Source organism: Mastigoproctus giganteus, chromosome 9 (assembly GCF_048544385.1).
Source record: "Mastigoproctus giganteus isolate SK-2022 chromosome 9, ASM4854438v1, whole genome shotgun sequence".
NCBI lineage: Eukaryota > Metazoa > Arthropoda > Arachnida > Uropygi > Thelyphonidae > Mastigoproctus > Mastigoproctus giganteus.
The window spans coordinates 81615499-81636520 of record NC_143583.1 but is presented as its reverse complement, the minus strand read 5'-3'; the positions used below and the strand labels follow the sequence as shown (position 1 = coordinate 81636520).

At 36.0% G+C, this 21022-nt stretch overlaps 1 protein-coding gene across 3 annotated transcripts in view; it reads right to left on the bottom strand.

Moving 5' to 3' along the window:
* Positions 1–265: 265 nt before the first annotated feature.
* LOC150080488 (uncharacterized) overlaps positions 266–21022 on the bottom strand; it is a 169178-nt gene continuing 148421 nt past the window's right edge. For 2 of the 3 annotated variants that reach the window (XM_090381853.1, XM_090381854.1), the window contains exons 10-11: positions 9184–9273; positions 266–977 (exon numbers count right to left, since the gene is read on the bottom strand). In XM_090381853.1, the coding sequence (XP_090237979.1) occupies positions 965–977; positions 9184–9273 (103 nt within the window). In that variant the 3' untranslated portion in view covers positions 266–964. Of the gene's footprint in view, positions 978–9179; positions 9274–21022 lie in introns of all 3 variants that reach the window. The other variant, XM_090381855.1, reaches the window with a different exon arrangement.

The following is a 21022-nucleotide window of genomic DNA, read 5'->3' as shown; positions in this document are numbered from 1 at the left end:
TTGGTTCCGTGGTCTCCAAATCCTTAATTAACTAGACTAAACAGGCTAAACTTTACAATGTAATGATGAGTGAAATTTAAATTATGATCCTTAGCAGCAACAAAACCCAAGTAAGATTAAAATACTACCACAGTGCCTGAAACTTCAAATATATATATATATATATATATATATATGTTTTTGTTTTTTTTTTAATGCAAACACAAATACAAGAACTTAAATTGCATGTAGAATCTGGAATTTACCATAAAATAAAACAAACACATAAGCTTCTTTTGCATTTATTCGAAAATTTTTCAGAATACACTACTAACCGATACAAAAATTACCGACTTTTTTTCTTTCAACGGTTATAAAGTACATCGTGAAGACAAATTTCTGGATTCAGGAACTTCCGAGTAGTGTGTTGGCATTTCCAATTTGAGGATGGGGAAGGGATGAGGTGGGGAATACGCATAATCGATAAGGTACATCATTACAGTACCGAGAAAAAGCGAAGTTAAAAATTAAAATACAAACATAATACTCAATGTTTTTGACGTGCAAAACAGTTAACAAAAAACTGTTCTGGAATCTAGATCAGAACAACAGACATTTCCCAAAGATTAACACAAGCTTTTTTCTTTGAACTGTGTGTTATTTTCAACACACATTCGTTGCAATGTTGGACTCTGTGGTATCTGGTGCCACTTGACTAACAACTACTAATGAGTTCAACATATTCACTGTTCACGTGGTAGCATCTTTTGTGCAGAATGTGCTAATGGTGCCATGCACTCTCAAGGAAGTCATGATTTGTATGTGTGTAAGTGTGTGTGTATGTGTGTATATATCTGTATGTGCAGTGACCCATTCAATCCTAGAGGTAACCAGTGGTTTATGAATACTTGGTGCTTGCCTTCGGTGGCAACAACAAAAAGCAACTCTACTAGTCGGCACAAATGGCTCACGAACAGCCAGTACATCAACATCGTCGGCTGAAATAAAATTTAAAAGAGGATATTAATTCAGAGATCACATTCATAAATGATTACAGTTATTGATTACTTCAATAAATTCAAAACAAATTGACTAAATCAGAATCTTAATATAAAGTGATTAAAATTACATTATGTTATCTTTTTCAGGAGATTACAAAATTATTTAAACTTCAATTTATTTTAACACTGGTAAAAATTATTTGCCAAAACAGTTGTCTTCCATATAAGCTTAAATGCAAACTTAAAACGTATAATCTACATATACCAGACTTAATAATATTAAACAGAACAGCATGCACCGAAAGTCAAATACACCAATTTCACTCATAGTCATGTTACTTTAACCCTGCAGTGGTAATGAAAATAACCTCCTCTTGAAAATAATTTCTCATTATTAAAAGATAAAAATCTGCAATTTTCTGAACTTCCCTAAACATAAAAAAAAATTAACATTTTAAATTTTAATTTTCTACACTCCCCTACACCAAAGCATGAGAGAACCTATCTAGTCATGCACCACTACATTCATTCTACTTTCAACTCATGGTAATGACAGGTACCAAAACTACAGAGCTCTAAAGTATGTGTTTATTTCTAGTTCAAGTGTTTTATAGAACTCTCACACCTGGGTTCTAATAGTCTTATAAAATATATTTGAACAATTCATTTGAAATTTGTAATTTTTGAAAAATAATGAATGCATTTTCAAACACAGAAGACAACAGTAACTCACAATAGTTGGCAAGTTACATAACATTCAAATTTTGCACACTTTATGGCAAATTTGCTACTTCTAACATTAGACCAATTTGTAGAGCAAACATTAATCACAATTCCCTGCCTAAAGCCACCCTGTTATCCACCTTAGAATCTTACCCATTCAGCACAGTCCACCTTATATGGTAACCTCCCATGCAATATTTGCTAAAATCCAAGTAAAAAAATGTCTAAATTACTTCCTGCATTCAACTTATGACTGATTATCAACAATATAGCTAACCACTTTAAACACAATTTCCCTTTACAAAACCATGCTGTTTCATTCAGATTTCAATTTCTATCTAGATGATATCTTGTAATGCACTCTTGATCATTGCCTCCATGAATTTCTCTACCACTGAAATCATACTGACTGGTGTATCAGTTACTCATTTCCAGGGGCATAACTATAAAAATGGGCTCTCAATGTAAAGTTCAGTGTGGGCCCCCTGGAAATATTTGTTTTGGTGAAAATAAAAAATCAAAAAATTAACAATACAATGGTAAACGTGTCTGCATTTAAAATCTTTATCAATACAATATAAAAACAAAAATATTAAATTCCGTAAATATAAAAATGAAAAATAAATTCTGAAAATTAAATGAAGTAATATATAGACACTTAATTTAGAACGGTTTTCATCTAGATCTGGGGCAAACTGATGATGTTACCAACAGCAAATTCAAATGGGAAGCATTCAAGGAATTAATCCTTGAAGTGATTCTCTCTCTCTCTCTCTCTCTCTCTCTCTCTCTCTCTCTCTCTCTCTGTTACTTCCCCCCAAGTTATTACATTCATTGTTTTATCCTTAAAGGATAAGTTTGGAATTAATGCAACAGGGTCATTTTAAATTAAATAAATGAAAATAACGATACCATTGAAAGAAATTTTAAACATATGCTACCCGAATATGAAATTTAAATTTTCTGATAAAATATGAAATAAAAATTAATGATTTTAGAGATTGTTGAAGACAGTTTCTATAAAATCGAGTGAAATTCCCTTTTCAATTAAGAAAGCCAGAAAAAACTGAGAGCTCATTGTTAAAATATTCACAGCTCACCACTGGATATATATATATATATATATATATATATATATATAGACAAATGTTTATATTCAGTGTATAGGGAAGAGCTGCTAACCTGTCAATTGTAATTAGCATGGAAAAATTGAAGCCTGTGAGGTGAAGGAGATAACCTAAAATAAATTAACATAAAAATAAAAATTAAGATAACAATGTTACCTGAAGTAGTGGGTCCTAGGGCTTATCCGGTTCAAACACACAGTAAGTTGGCTTTAACCTGACTTGATCCCATAATCTACAATTACTTAGTTTAATTTTTGTAATGTATTGCTCTCTTTGATTGCAAAATTTTTATTCTTTTTTCTTTAATAAAGAATTATTGGCTTTTTGTTTGAAATTTTATTCCTTTCTTTTTTTGGTCTCTGTTGGGTCGGCTATGATTTATACATTTTGTACATAGTAGTAGTGGCATGTTATGCAAGAAAGCAAGTGTATGAGCTTATGCAGCATCAGCCAAAAAAAATAATAAAATAAAAAATATTGACAATTCCCTCTATGTTTGTCCAGTTCCCCCTTTAAATTTATTTAACCTATCAAATTCCACAATAACAGATGGAAGTTTGTTCCAGCAATCAATCACCTGTTGGCTAAAGGCAAATTTCCGCACATCTATTCTACATATCTATTCTTTCCTCAATTTGAAATTATGTCCCCTTATGTTCGTAATCTGAACAAGTGGAAGAATCACATCAGAATTCAGCGTGTTCAACCCATTCAAGGCCTTATACACCTCAATCAGATCACCTTGCAGGTGCCTAGGTTCCAGCCACTGCAATTTTCAGAACTTAAGCCTCTCTTGGTAAGAGAATCAATTCATTTCCCTCACCAATCTTGTTGCCCTTCTCTGTACATGCTCAAGCAAATCTACATCCTTCCTAAAATGAGGAAGGATGTAGCCTTATACAGAGGGACAATCACCTCCTTTTCCCTGATACCAAAATTCCTGTATATCATTGACAAAACCGCATGACCTAACCTGGCAGTCTGTCTGCATTACTCAGAAAATGTCATATCTGACTGTACAATTATTCCCAGGTCTTTTTCATTTTCTACCACCTTCAGTGTAGTACCACGTAGTTGGTACGTTTCTCTGCGGTTATTTTTACCCATATGCAGTACTTTGCATTTGTGAATGTTAAACTTCAGTTGCCACTTCTCGGTCCATCTTCCCAAATTTTCTAGATCCTGTTGCAGTAGCACACTGCCATTACTGTTGCAAAAGCACACTGCCATTAACAACCCTGCCAACCTTTGTATCATCTGCAAACTTCGACACTAAGTCTGAAGTAACCCTCAAAATCACTTTCTTAGTAGACCAATGTCTCCCTAAGAGTAATCATGTATATTTGACATAACGTAATTTAAATTTATGCTTAAACATTACATCTTCTTTCTTCTGTACCAAATCATTTTATTGCCCTCTTCATTAATATCATTGATAAATATACAAAACAACAGTGGACCCAACACTGAACCCTGTGGGACTACACTAATAAAATTAGTCCACAAAGAGCAGGACCCATTGATTACCACCCTGTCTTCTGCCACTCAACCATCCTTTTATCCATTGTAGCAACTTACCCTTAATACCATTCTGCTCCAATTTGTACAGTAGTCTTCCATGCGCAACCATGCATATAAGTATATGACCATGCATATAAGTATACGATATCAAAATTATATTTTTTGCATCCAGTTCCTTTGTAACCACATAATATCCAATCAAATTTGTCAAACAAGGCTTTCCCTCAACAAATCCATGCAGTGTCTGAATTATTGCTACAGTCTTGTCTAGATGATCCTGCAATTAATCTTTAACCAGTGACTCCATTATTTTACCCAGAACAGAAGTTAAGCTAACTGGTCTGTAATTACTTGTCACCCTTCGATCCTCATTTGCACATCTCCAATCCGTGGTGACCTACCCTGAGTCCAAGGTTGCTCTCATAATTATGGCTAAGGGTTTGCTTACTTCCTTTGCTGCCTTCTTTAATATAACTGGATAGATCCCATCCACCTTTCTTATGTTTAACTTCAACAATTTCTCCTCCACTTTGCTCTCAGTTATTACAAAATCATTAAGCACCCTGCTACAATTTGATAACCTTCTGGCATTTTCAAACCTTAATAACTCCTCTTGTGTGAATGTAGATGCAAAATACTCATTCAGTTTGTTTGCTATCTGAGCAGGATCATCAACAGTCAAACTATCAATATCAAGTGGACCAATCAAATTCATCCCATTCCTTTTAGAGTTTATATAAGTAAAGAAATCCTTGCTGTTATTTTATGATAATCCCCTGGCATTGTCTGCCGTGAAGGGAATTTGTCACTTACCAATGTTTTAAATTTGGTAGGACAAATAAAGATATTTCTTAGCATCCTTTGCCAAAGATTTCTCGTAATCTGCCTTCGCCTGCCTCACCTCCTTTGCGACTTGATTATATCTGCCATAGGCTTCTGTGTCGCCTGATAATTTATATGCATCCCATGCATTTTTTTTTCTCTTCCCCGAGTCTCATTATTTCAATTGACAACCATTTAGGCCTAAACCTTGAACAACATTTCGTAATAGGTATGACACTTCTAGTAGCTTCCACGACTGATTCCTTGAATGCTCCCCACTTAGAATTTGCTGTTGGTAACATCAGTTGATCCCACTGTACAGAATTTGAGAAAAAAAGAGTCTGAGACTACTGTAGTCACCTTTATGGAAGCAAAAACCCTTTCCTTTACCCCTGATACATCATACATTTGCATACACATCGTAACAGAAACAGAGACCCTGCTTACTGTGGTGGCTCCTACAGTTTTGTCTGCTGACCCTTTGAAGAATTAGTTAAAGCCCTAGGACCCACTACTTTAGGTAACATCGTTATCATTTTTATGTTGATTAATTTATTTCAGGTTAACTCCTTCACTTTACAGGCCTTCTCAATTTTTCCATGGTAACTACAATTGACAGGTCAGCATCACTTCCCCATACACTGAATATAAATGTTTGTCTTTATTTCATTATGGTTGCGGGGTTTCTCTACTGTAACTAGTAGTACCCCAGATCCATAACACAGCTTAATAATTTTGATTTAATACTTTGCTTGCTTGCTTTGTCATTCAGTAACTTAATTATTATTATCAATACACACACACACACACACACACACACACACACACACACACAGTTCTGTACACAAGAGGTGGCAAACATGCATGCCACTTTTGATATGCACAGCTCTTATTAGTGGTATGCCTCTGATGTGAAAAAAAAAATTAATTATAAAACTGATTTGAAAAACCAGAAATATAACTAACGAAGTTTATATTCACTTTTGCTGTCAAAAATGACCCCAATTTTAATATTACAGAAACCTTCTGTTCATATTTAACCTTTTTAAGTTCATTTGGTGTAGGTAAGTAGGGGCATTAGTGAACACCTCATGCTATTGATTCAATGAGGATAAGCATTGGTTTAAATTATATTAAATTTATTTTATAAACCTAACTTTTGTTTTTATTGCAAGCATAAAGTTCCATTACATAGCAAACTCATTTGGTGGTTCCATGCACACTTCTTTCATATAAACATCCTTGAACATCCAGTGAGGAGAGTCCCCTCCCTATAAAAATTCACAAATGTCACCTTTCCAACATGTTGCACACTTGTTTGGCACACGTGCTTTAAATAAACTAAAAAATAAATAAATAAAACAGAGGGCTTGTGCAACATGAAGGAAAGTCAATTTCCTCAGTTATACTTAAGATAATACAAAGGGGTATCAAAAAGTACATACCCTGACCTGCATAAAACATCAGTAGAAAGCTGACGTTATTAATATAAGTTGTCTACATATTCAATAACTAACATGAGAAATTTCATTCCCATAGGTGATCATACACCAGAGGTGGAGCCTGGAATCTGAGGGTCCTTCCTCAGAGGGACGCTTCCTTAACAAAGTGGAGTATCGAGCAGTGATCAAGTTCCTGCATTTGCAGGGCAAGAAAGTTCAGGAAATTGATGAAGAAATTAAAGCTGTGTATGGGCAGCAGAATTTTCCATCCTATGACACTGTAAAAGGGTGGAAATGGGAGTTCCAATGCAGTCATACAAGTGTCTTTGAAGAGTCAAGAAAAGGAAGGCCATCAACATCCACAGACAGTTAAAAAGGTTGAGCAGCTAGTGCTGAGTGACAGGCGTGTGACAATTCATTTAATCACAAATGCAGTGGGAATTAGTTATGGGTCTCTCCCCAACATTTTACATGACCAACTGCACAGGTCTAAGGTGTCCACACAGTGGGTTCCAAGATTGCTGACGTCTTTTCAGAAGCAATGTTGAATGCAATGTTATCACCAACTGTTGGATTGTGGTAATGCAGATGTTGAGAACTTTTTTGATCAGTTCGTGAAAAATGACAAATGCTGGGTGTACCAGTATGATCAAAGCAGTGAAAGCATACCTCTTCCCCACCTCCCAAAAGAACAAAGACCACTCCATCTGCAAAGAAAGTGATGTTGTCTGTTTTGGGAATGAAAAGGTGTTATCCTGACAGATTACCAACCTCTTGGTCCCACACTTACCAGAGAATACTACAGAAATCTTTTGAAAAAGTTAAGCGATGCTTTGAGGGTGAAAAGGTGTCTGTCTTCTGTCAGACAATGCACTTGCTCACATGGCTGTTGCCACCACCACCAACTTTGTTGACCAGTGCAGCTTCGAACTACTGCAGCACCCACCCTATTCTCCTGACCTAGCACCAACAGACTCCTTGTTTCGATAAATTAAAAAAACCATTGCATGGATGGCGCTTTGATTCATCTCAGGAAGTCATCAACAAAGTGGAATCAAGGTTTCAGGCAAAAAGTGCTGACTTCTATGATCAAGGCAATAAACAACTGATCCATATATGGAAGAAATATGTTATTATACATGGAGGGTACATAGAAAAGGATTAGTTCCTGTGAAGTTTCACCTTTCTAGGGCTTTTATTTCTAGGTAAGGGTAGAGAAACTTTTTGATATCCTCTTGTATTTCAACACAAATTCTCATAAAGAAGCATTGCAGGATCATCTAGACAAGACTGCAGTAATAGTTAAGACAGCATAGGCTTGTTAAAGGGAGGTCTTGTCTGACCAATTTGATTGAGTACTATGATGTGGTCACAAAGGAACAGAATGCCAAAAATAATTTTGATATCATATACTTGGATTTCAGGAAAGCTTTTGATACTGTTGCACATGGAAGACTGCTGTACAAATTGGAGAGGTATGGCATTAAGGGTAAGTTGCTACACTGGATAAAGGGATGGTTGAGTGGGAGATGACAGAGTGCTAATCAATGGACATTGCTCTTCGTGGACAAATGTTGTTAGTGGAGTTCCCCAGGGTTCGGTGTTGGGCCCATTGTTTTTTTATATTTTTCAATGATATTGATGAAGGTATATCAGGTTTAATGTCCAAGTTTGCAGATGATACAAAAGTTGGCAGGGTTATTAACAACAGTAAAGACAGTATGCTACTGCAACAGGATTTAGAAAAGTTGGGCAGATGGGCTGAGAAGTGGCAACTGAAGTAATTGTAACATTGACAAATGCAAAGAATGAAGAGACCTGGGGATAATTGTGCAGTCAGATATGAACTTTACTGAGCAGTGCAGACAGGCTGCCAGAGCAGGTCATGGGGGTCTTGTCAGTGATATACAGGAATTTTACTAGCAGGGATAGGGAGGGGATTATCCCGTTATACAAGGCAATGGTCAGGCCACACCTAGAGTACTGTGCACAGGTCTGGAGGCTTCATTTTAGGAAGGATGTAAAGTTGCTAGAATGAATAAAAAGAAGGGCAACAAGATTGGCGAGGGGAACAAAGGGATGTTCTTACCAAGAAAGGCTTAAGTTCAGCAAATTGCAGTGCCTGGAGAGTAGACACCTGCGAGGTGATCTGATTGAGGTGTATAAGGCCTTGAATGGGTTGAGAAAGCTAAATGCTGATGGGATTCTTCCTCTTTCTCAGACTAAGAACCTCAGGGGGAACAGTTTCAAATTGAGGAAAGACAGTTGTAAAATAGATTTGCAGAAATTTGCCTTTAGCCAGCAAGTAGTTGACTGGTGGAACAGGCTTCCATCTTTTGTTGTGGAAACCAATAGCCTAAATAAATTTAAAGCTGAGCTGGACAGGCATTTGGAACAAATGGAGGGGTGAAATGGGAGCATTTTTTTCTTGACTGATGCTGCAAAAAAAGCTTGCTTTCTTGCATCGTATGCCTCTACTAGTGCTAATTAGCTAAAGTATAATAAAATGCACATAAGCAGAAAGCTCTGTATACTAATAAAGGAGCTTTTAAAAAGTTGTTTACCTACATTTGAGACACCACTGATGGTAGAAATAATGAATGACTGGACCTTCTTTCATATAAACGTTCTTGAACATCCAGTGAGGAGAGTCCCTCGCTATAAAAAAAAAAAATTTAACTTATATTTACCTATTAAAAAGAAATGTTAAATAATTTAAGTTCATTAATATCATGCCATTCTATAAATGGCAATTATTTCAGCATTACTTCCACAGAGCCTGGTTAAATATCCCTTGTTTACTCAGGTGTTTTATGGAGGACACCTAATTTGTCTGAAAAAAAAAAAAAAAAAAAAAAAAAACTTTTTTGAAAGAAATATGGAGAGTCCCTGGAAGATGCTGTTAAAAACAACCAAAGTTTTAAAAAAAAAAAAAAACTATTCTGATGTTTAAAGTAAATACAAGTAGAATATAACAAATAATTCTGAATGTGCATGGAAAAAAGCCTAGCTATTTCTTATTTTAGCCAGCTATATTAATCCTTCACTCCAATAAACCTCTAGTTAATGCCTGTTCCAAATACATTTCTAAAATCAAGTGCAAAATATTTACTTTCACTTAAAACATCCTCAAACAGAAAAATAGTTGGAAGAAAAACTTTGGCATGTAGGGATTTATAAAAAAAATCAAACATGGAAGTGCACACACCACCTATTGCAAAGAGCTTTGCAAATGGTTGTTCATCTACAGTATTCTGATGGTTTCTTTATTATAAAAATAGATGCAGTGCTTATAAAGTTCCTTATAGTAATGAAACTGTTTCAATTCTAGTTCTGTTAAAAAGATTAAAAAATAAAACCACTTTACTAAGCTTCAGTTCATTTAAAAGCTGAACACTTCCTTTATAAATAAATTTGAATTTCATTTTGTAGTTTCATTCTTAATTTACTTTATTTAATAAACTACTTTAATGTAGTAGCAGCACCAGGATGACCCTGTCCATAAAGGTGACCTAGGCAGTTGCCTAGAGAATTAAATTTGAGAAAAAAAAAGTTTAAAAAAAAAAGAAACATTTAAATAAAAAACAATACAAATAAAATAAAGATGACATATCAGTTCTCATGAATATACTGATGGGGAATATGACTTGATTAATTTCTCTACATTTATAAGAATTTATTAATATTTGAAATCATTTGCTACAAAATTTGCAACACAGAATCAAAGTGACTCAAACTTTCATAAGTAGTAATTTGCTCACAGTGAAAAAATTTTTTTTTTTTTTTTGTAAACTGAAAAAAAAGTGGGTTTTATAAATTTCTATTGCAATAAAAGTTTAGCAGTTGAGGGGAAAATGTATCATGAACTGGAAGGTTGAGAAACTACCATTATTCACTGTCTGTAAACACAATCTCTGTAAATGTCCCAGAGTGTAAAGAGAAATTTATGTATAAATAAAGAACAAATCCATAACTCACTTAACCAATACATCATCAAAAAAGAACAGAAATGAGTTTGATTATTGGGTGCAGATGTAATCCTAGACTAGCTGCCAACAACTGGTGCCCTAAGTGAACCATGAAGCCTTCTCCCCATTGAGTGACACGAACACAGTAGGAATGCTTCGCATAAGACAACATATAAAACAGTAAGACTGAAATGAAGTTAACATTCTGCCAGAAATTTCAAAATATAATCCACAAAGGAACTTAGTTTTGTAATAGTTCCTACGTAAAGATATGAATTTATTCATTCCAAGCTAGTTCTAAAAGTTAGTGTTAAAGCATATACAAGCTTTAACATCACTAGTTACAATGGAATCTTCACTATTTTGAAGAGTATTGTAAGTAATGATTTTAGAGCATAAATTTTGCCTGTTCTGTGTAAGGAGTACACAGGAGGAAAGTATTATTTCAGTTTTTAAAAAATGCTAAGGAAGAAGAAAATTGCCTTTACAGGTGACAATTTGGTGGTGGTGGTAATAATATTAGCTATATAGTGCAAGGAAGCCACGTGCTTTTATTGCTCTGAACAAAAAAAAAACCAAGTAGATAAAACAGAACTTATGCTTCCCTCCTGACACAAGTATCCAGTAGACCTTTGAATTTATTCAAACTGTCAGCCTCAACTAGCTGTGAGGGCAACTTGTTCCAGCTATCAACGACTCACTGGCTAAAAGAAAACTTCCTACAATCTAAACTAAACCTCAAGCCCTGTAATTTGAGTTTATGAACCCTAGTTCTGGAATTGTTTAGAACAGTCAGAATTCCACCTTCATTTTACTAATCCCTCTCAGAGCCTTATAAACCTCCATCAGGTCATCTCTGGGGTGCCTAGTGACCAAGCTCTGTAGCCCACATAAGTCTTTCCTGATATGGTCAGCCTTCTGCTGATCTCACCATTTGAGATACCCATCTTCAGACCTTCCAAATTTTCTCCATACTTGAATGTATTATTCCAAATGTGGTCTTACAATTACCTTACACAGTGGGATTATGACCTCCCTATCTCTACAGGATAGCATTCAATAAATCGTTGACAGGACACCACAGGCTGCCTGTTTACACTATTCAGAAAACTTCATATCTGCCCATATTATAACTCCCAGGTCCCATTCCACCTCTGTTTTTAATTCAACCACACTAAGCATATAATTGATTTGTGGGTTGCTATTCTTCAAGTGTAAGACCTTATTTATCAGCATTAAAACATAGCTGCCACTTCTCTGATCTTGTCTGTTCAAGTCATCCTGAAGGAGCACTGCTTGGCACTGATCATTAATAACTCTGCCAATATTTACGTCATCTGGAAATTTCCACATCACACCTTCTATCCCTTCATCAATGTCATTTTTGAAAATGACATACAGTGGTCCAAGAACCAATCCCTGAGGGACCCCACTCTTGACATCACACCAATCTGAAGAATACCCATAATCAACTCTCTGCCTTCTGCTGTGCAGCCACCCAGCAATCCCAACTTGTTCAAGCTTATATAGCAACCTCTCGTGGGGGAGAGAGTCAAATGCTTTGCTAAAATCCAAATAAACTGTGTCAAAATTTATTCCCTAAATCCAGCTCATGAGTGTCAAAATAGTCTATTAAGTTAGTTAAGCATGATTTATCCTTAACGGAGCCATGATGTGCATCTTTTAAAATTCCATATCTATCTAAATGTCCCTGGATTGCACTCAATCACTGCCTCTGAGATTATTTCTACCAACGAAGTCAAAGTAACTGGTGTATGGTTACCAACTTCACTCTTAGAACTGCTTTTATGTATTGGTGATACATCGGCACTTCTCCAATGCAAATGAATCTCCCCAGTCCAAAGATGCCCTCATAATTAAGCTCAATGGTTCAATATATTCCCTCACACACTCTCAAAACAACAATCAATATCAATTGATCGATCAATTGGGTATATCAATCAACACCATGAGCCTTACTTGCCTTTATGCTCAAAAGTTTTTCTAATAAACAATCATCTGTAATTACAACATCACTGATTTCATATGGCTCAACCTCACTCACACAGGCTCTTCTCAGCATAAACGGTCTTTCAACAGTAAATACAGAAGCAAAGTACCTGTTCAATTCATCTGCAACAATCAGCTGAGTTGTCTAAGACTTGCCCTACACCAGTGCACAAGGGTCCAATCTGATTCATTTTTTCCTCCTTGTATTCACATACATGAAAAATTCCTTATTCCCATTCTTTGCTATCTTAGCCAATGCTTTCTCATATGCAGCCTTGACCTCCCTGACCTTATTTTGTGTACTATTACAGATCAACTTGTACCTGTTTTAGGCTTCAGCACTTTTCATTGCTCTGTAACTGTCCCATGCTATCTTTTTCTGCCTATTTGACCAGTCATTTCCACAGTCATTCATTTCGGCAGCATCCTCCCACAATATTTTCTTAAAAGTATGCATGTGTTCATGACTTCTGTGATTTTTGATTTTAAAAGTATTCCACAATTCAAATGGATTTGTTCAGCTCAGAGATGCCATACACCTTGAACTGACAAAATATCCTCTTGTGAAGATAAAACCCCTGCCTTTACCTTTAACTACTGCAACATCTTATTTTTCCAACTGAATTGCATGATCATTTTCTGACAATGGTTCCTGTACTTTAAGCCCTGTGATGTCATTTGAATAATTAGTAGGGTTCGGATTTTTATGTATTATCGTATTCATTTTTCGTTTAGATAAAGGCGCGAAACTTATTGGGTCGATAATACATGGTCTGAGGATCCTAAAGAAGCATGTTTGTAATTTCATCATATTTAACACATTGGGTCATAATTTAAAAAAAATATGAAATATATTTAATAGCATATTTTATACTTGTCGACATAATTTTCATATTTCATCTTACGATAATCGACAAATTATTTATCAAATTGATTTAAAATATATTTCTAAAAAACCAGGGGAATTTACATTTAATCATTTCACATTCCAGCACGGGCGCGTATGAGTGGCTAAATCCGAAAGTTATTCTGATTGGCTGGTTAGTCACTCACAACGACACCATAGTGTAATTTTAGTTATAATTTAAACTTTTGCAGTAGTTGTGCCTTATACTGAGTTCAACGAATTATTCGTTCAACTTATTTTATACAGTAGAAACTTCAGCTGTTGGCGAAATTAATCCAAAATCAAGCTTTTTAGAAAATGGATTTCTTCTGTGGTTAAAGGAGAGTCTAAAGACATATGGATAGAAAAATAATATATTGAAGCACATGCAATAAAGAGGTACATAAATTAATTAATTACCTGGTAATAGATATATTATTATTTTTATATCCAGAATTTAAAACAAATACACCAACCGTTTAACTATAGTGGTTTAATACTGAAAACTATAAAATGTACCAAACAATACTGCACTGTATACAAAACACTTATTTGCAAAATAAAATGTACGATAAAAATTTTTAAAATATACCATAAAATATTTAAAATACAATAAAATTAAAAGCGATAAAACATTGACTGAAGCTTTCGGGGGCTTCCGCCTCCTTTCTCAACAATGATGTTTAAGGACCACATCCTTAAGTAACAGGCTCACAGCACATGTGGCTGACCAGGCGCATGCTTGATATTTCTTCCATTTGAACCAGAACCGGAAGCGGCTCGGGAGCATGGAAATATAAAATGCTCTTCTTTTGCAAGGACCATGGCCTCCAGCAGGGGGTGAAATCGAACACCCCTGTCCCTATTCATACTATTGTTCTCAGACGAGCCTATCCACAAACTCTCCAGCCACTTATGGTCCCAGAACCTATGCGCCCGGTCAAGGATGACAGCATTCACAGGAGAGACCTGATGTTTCTCCCAATAATGCTCAGCAATGGCGGACTTATTGAACTCTGCAGTCTGTATAGCTTGCATGTGCTCCCCCAGACGGTCTTTTAATTGCCATCCTGTCTCCCCCACAATCTGGGCATTTGATCTCATATACGACCCCACTACTGGAATCCCCAGGAATGGAGTCTTTGACCTGTGACAACACTGTGTGCAATCTCCGGCCCGGAAGCTGCACACAGCGTGCCTGAAAGCCACGTAGCATTCTTGAAAGTCGTTCTGACAAGCCCGGATAGTAGGGAATATAAACTGTGGCGAATGGAACAGACTGTGTTCCATTATTAGGCTCCACGCCTAATCATGAGATCAAATGCTCGGATTGTGGGGAGTGTTATGTGGGGGAGACAGGATGGCGATTAAAAGACCGTCTGGGGGAGCACATGCGAGCTATACAGACTGCAGAGTTCAATAAGTCCACCATTGCTGAGCATTATTGGGAGAAACATCATCGGGTCTCCCCTGTGAATGCTATCATCCTTGACCGAGTGCATAGGTTCTGGGACCGTAAGTGGCTGAAGAGTTTGTGGATAGGCTCATCTGAAAACAATAGTATGAATAAGGACAGGGGCGTTTGATTTCACCCCCTGCTGGAGGCTGTGGTCCTTACAAAAGAAGAGCATTTTATATTTCCACACTCCCGAGCCGCATCTGGTTCTGGTTCACATGGAAGAAATATCTAGCATGCACCTGGTCAGCCACATGTGCTGTGAGCCTGTTACTTAAGGATGTGTTTCTTAAACATCATTGTTGTTGAGAAAGGAGGTGGAAGCCCCCCGAAAGCTTCAGTCAAATGTTTTATCGCTTTTAATTTTATTGTATTTTAAATATTTTATATTTTATGGTATATTTTAAAAAACATTTTTATCATACATTTTATTTTGCAAATCACTGTTTTGCATATATTATTTTACAGTGCAGTATTGTTTGGTACATTTTATAGTTTTCAGTATTAAACCACTATAGTTAAACGGTTGGTGTATTTGTTTTAAATTCTGGATACGTATTACTCTACCAACCTTAGAGGCCTTTTTGAAGATATTTTTATTTTTGGATGCTTCAATATGCTTCAATAAATTTATCTTCCAAATTTAATGCTCATGCACATCTAATTTTTTCATACAATTTTTCATATAAATCAGAAAATAATAATTTTTATAAATAATCTTAAATAAATATATAAATACTTTAAGGTTCCGTGCGCGAAAGTATCCCAATTACAACAGCATAACGTTGCTGCTTTGCATGAAGCAAACGTAAGAGAGGAGAATTTCACAGGAGCGTACTACACAGCAGCTGCTTACTGCAGAAACCAAAAAACACCAGATCCATTCTTTGCCGATTTATGCCGCAAACATTCCTTGGAACAAAGTGAACAATCTGGTCTTCAGAAGCTTCGTGGAAAAATACTGCTCCCGAAAAATTCCTGATGAATCAACGTTATAGAAAAATAAAGGACTGCTATAAATCAGTATGTTCTCATTGATTTTATTAAATTATTAATTATATGACCAAAGACTGGATGCTGTGTAGGCTATATTTTAATTAGTAAATTTATTTATTTATTTTATTTACTTGCAGTATATAAACAATATTTGCAAAGACATTGGAAGCAACTGTGTGTGTGGGGTTCCGTTGATGAAACCAGGGATTGTGAAGGCAGATGTAATTTTATTGTCAGAAAGCTTGATTCAGATGATCCATCTAAATCTTATCTCCTTGCAAAGGTTCTGGATAAAACTAATCATGCAACTGTTGCGAGATTTCTTAATGATTCTCTCGGTAAGTACAGTATCTCTGTGATCGATTGAGCGCTGCTACTTTGGAATGGGAGTCTACACGGTTAAAATTAAACTCAAAACTAATATTTTTGTAATTTTACTTATTTAATTATTTAAAATTATAAATGTATAGTTTATAAAATGATAAATTAATATACAATTACTTATTTGTTTCAGGTATTTTGTGGCCAGACTGTGTAAAAGCTGATCGTTTTCTTTTATTAATAGATTTCAGCAGCCTACATTCTGAAAGCCGGGAAAGCATTGGAGGTATTTTTTCCAAGCATGATACATCTTATTTGTTTACCCATGGTCTCCACTGTGTAGCAGAAGAAATGCGTTCAGAATTTAAAGATGTTGACAAGCTAATATCACTGACTAAAAAGATCTTCCTTAAGGTGCCCTCAAGAGTACAGCTCTTAAAAGAAATGCACCCTCATCTGCCACTTCCACCCAAGCCAGTAACACTGTATCGTATTATGGCCGACATTTTACGGCAATTAAGGAGGTTAGTTACCATTTTAAATAAAACTTAAACACATGGTATTTAAAGCCATGAATAATTTTATTTTTATTTACAGGTAATTGACAACTTTGTACCCGAGGAAACTAAATCCATATCTGAAGCACAGGAAATTTTTGCTAAAGGGAAGGTATCCAACAATGTCGCTTATACTGACAGTAATTTATCTTCCCATCTTCCTCGATTACTAAACTGGAGGCAAACGATACACCCCTCTCATTAAGGCTATAAAGATCGTTCGAAAACTAGAGGACAAGATGAAATTGGAGAGAAAATTGTTAATAAACTAGATGTAGTTTTTGCTAGAAACCCAGCTTATCCCACCATATGCAAATTTCCCAAGTTTGAGGGTGGGGCCATTGAGGGACTTCCTCTAGCTCCCGATGTCATTAAGGTGTTTGATTTTACCCAATCACATCTTGTGATGTTGAGAGGTCCTTCTCTGCTTACAAGCAAATATTAGCAGATGATAGGAGATTAACTTCAAAACATTTGGAGTGGATACAGGTATTGCAATGCTATGGAAAGTACTTAGCAACTTAAATGTTAGTATCTTAGCCTATACATTTGTTTTTGTATGTTTAAAAAAAATTTTAATGTTTATACTTAAAAAAAAAAAATTGCAATTGTAATATTTTCATTATATTACTTGTTAGCAATTTGTATAACAAGTCGTTGTACAACTTGTAAAGAACAAAGTAAATATCATCATTTATACGGATGCAAGGATAAATTTGTCATATTTAATGACATATTTGGTTAAATTTAATGACATTTTCATAATGTTTGACATTAAGGTCATAAAAATCCGAACTCTAATAATTAGTAATAATGAGATCAAGAATATTCTCACCCCTAGTACCTTCTCTAATATGCTGGTACAAATAATAATGATCTAGTTTATTTTAAAAACTATTTCTATCACGAGTTTCCCCTCCCACTTATTCCAATCAATCTGGGGCAGATTAAAGTCTGCCCATAAGGCATTCATGCTTGCCTGCCCATTCCATTCGCATATACACTCTCATCATATTCTTTACAATCTGGTCTGTAGATTACTCCCACTCTCATTGTTACTTTGCTTCTGGCAAACTCACACCATACTTTGTTAAGGGAAAGTATTGTCTGACAAATTTGATAGGATATTATGATGTGGTTACAAAGGAACTGGATGCAAAAAATAATTTTGATATCATATATTTGGATTTCAGGAAAGCTTTTGACACTGTTGCGCATGGAAGACTATTGTGCAAATTGGAGCAGAATGGTATTAAGGGTAAGTTGCTACAATGGATAAAAGGATGGTTAAGTGGGAGAAGACAGAGGGTGGTAATCAATGGGTGCTGCTCTTCTTGGACTAATGTTATTAGTGGTGACCCACAGGGTTCGGTGTTAGGTCCACTGTTGTTTTGTATATTTATCAATGATATTGATGAAGGTATATCGGGCTTAATGTCGAAGTTTGCAGATGATACAAAGGTTGGCAGGGTTGTTAATGACAGTGATGGCAGTGTGCTACTGCAACAGGATCTGGATAATTTGGGCAGATGGGCTAAGAAGTGGCAACTGAAGTTTAACCTTGACAAATGCAAAGTACTGCATATGGGTAGAAGTAACCCCAGAGAAACGTACCAACTGTGTGGTACTACACTTAAGGTGGTAGAAAATGAAAGACCTGGGAATAATTGTGCAGGCAAATATGAAGTTTTCTGAGCAATGCAGACAGGCTGCCAGGGCAGGTCATGGGGTTTTGTCAATGATATATAGGAATTTTGCTAGCAGGGAAAAGGAGGTGATTATCCCTCTGTATAAGGCAATGGTCAGGCCACGCCTTGAGTACTGCATACAGGTCTGGAGGCCTCATTTTAGGAAGGATGTAGATTTACTTGAGCGTGTACAGAGAAGGGCAACAAGATTGGTGAGGGGAATGAAGGGATCCTCTTATCAAGAGAGGCTTAAGTTCTGCAAATTGCAGTGGCTGGAGACTAGGCACCTGCGCGGTGATCTGATTGAGGTGTATAAGGCCTTGAATGGGTTCAGATGGGATCCTTCCACTTGTTCAGATTACGAATCTAAGGGGGCATAAATTCAAATTAAGAAAGGACAGAGGCAGAATAGATGTGCGGAAATTTGCCTTTAGCCAGCAGGTGGTTAATTGCCGGAACAAACTTCCATCTGTCTTTGTGGAAATTGATAGGTTGAATAAATTTAAGGAGGAACTGGACAGGCATTTGGAGGGAATGGTGTGATTTTTTTTTTGGCTGATGCTGCATAAGCTCATACACTTGCTTTCTTGCATCACATGCCACTACTACTACTGATTCAATGCTGGTGAACAACTTCAAACTCAACAAAAGCTCTTTTCATGCTTGAGCTGCTTTTGATAAGAAGCATGACCTCTAAAGCCCTTCTATCTTCTTTAAATATATTATACATACCATATTGGAACTCATCATCACCAATTTCCAGGTGGCAAGATGTTTCTGTTAGCCATATATCAGCATTAGTTGTCCTAACCTGGAGTTCAATTTCAGCCATTTTATTGACAACACTCCTGACATTACTATAGACACAGTTGAGACTAATCTTCTATATTTTACTACCCTGACACACACACACACACACACACACACACACACACACACACCTTGAAGTTATTTAGGTTCATATCCCAAGCTTCATCTTCTCTCTCTCTCTCATTCAAAACATTGGTCAGAACATTATATCAACATCAGTTGTAGTAGCAACAAACAAGAATTTGTGAGGCAAGTGCAAGCATTACTCTGACCCATATCATTAGATAAATGCAGATTAAATTACACTTCCCTCCACCCCAACTAGCAGTTTCCCTGAACCCTTATGGTATCCTCAATGATACTGGCAAAAATTCTTGCACCACCTTTGTTCAAATGAATACCACCTCTACAAAATAGATGATTCCTACTACCTACAAATGCAGGCCACGTTGATAAAAATTTAAACCCACCCATCACCTGTTAATTTATGTATCCCGTGCATTTTTCTTCTCTTCCACATCTCAGTGTAGGTGGTAGATGACTTTCATCAACCGGTGAAATACCACCACTTTGCTTATTGGAGGCTTGAAGTGGTGAAACCCATGTTTAGTCTCTAGAGCAAAGTTTCCGGCATCCCCCTCTCCCCATACTTCTCCTTCAACCCATGCACGGTACTAAGTACTATAGGTTTTGATACCTTTCGTGTTTGGGGTTTTCATAAAAAAAAAAAAAAAAAAAAAGTTCATCTGACATCCATTTAGGCCAAAACCTTGAACAATATTTTTTAGTTGCTATGAAAAGTGTATTAGCTTCCAAGATTAATTCTTTGAATGCTTTCCTTTTAGAATTTGATGTTGGTAACATCATCAGTTGGTTCCACTGCATAGAATTTAAAAACTATCTTAGACCACCATAGTCACCTTTACAAAAGCAAAAACCCTTCCCTTTACCCGATGGTGGGTAAAGGGAAGGGTTTTTGAGTTACCTCTGAGTAAATCCCACTTCAGCACACTGATCACTGCCATCTAGTGATTCCTTTATCTGCAGATTCTTAATGTATGAAGAATCACTACTCTAGTTGCCTCCTGAACATGCTGCTGTAGAAAACAATCATCCAATATCTCAACAAGTCTTGCTAGTGTCTGGGAAGTTAAAATCCCCATTATAAGACACTGATTTACTGGCCCACTATTTCTCTGTATAATTGTTCATTGTACTCAGAGTCATTAGGCCTATATGTCACACCAAACTGACTCAACATTGCACTGTCCATCTATGTCAACAGAATGCACTTCCTTAGATTTTGTGTGTGTCTTAATTAACAGCATAACCCCCCTCCTATCTTTTCTGTACAAATTGTATTTTGCTTTATAAGTATTTCCAGATGTTGAAATAAACAGGCAAAAATAAAGTAGAATATACACAAACAGTTTTAATATTTCACATCTATCCACATCATGTTTACTTTTCATAATTTTCACACTACAAATTTTGCATAGTGTAAACTGTCATAAACCTATATCACAGTTTACATAAAGAAATGTGGATTAAAAATGTTCAATGTAACATATCAAATATACCTTACTGCCAAAAACTCCAGTTTTATTTCCATACACAAGAGCTGGTCTCAACTTCCTTGAACATTCTCTGCTATCAAATGCTATTTAATACTTGACTGATTAGCTTGATAATACTATTTCATGCACAACTCATGC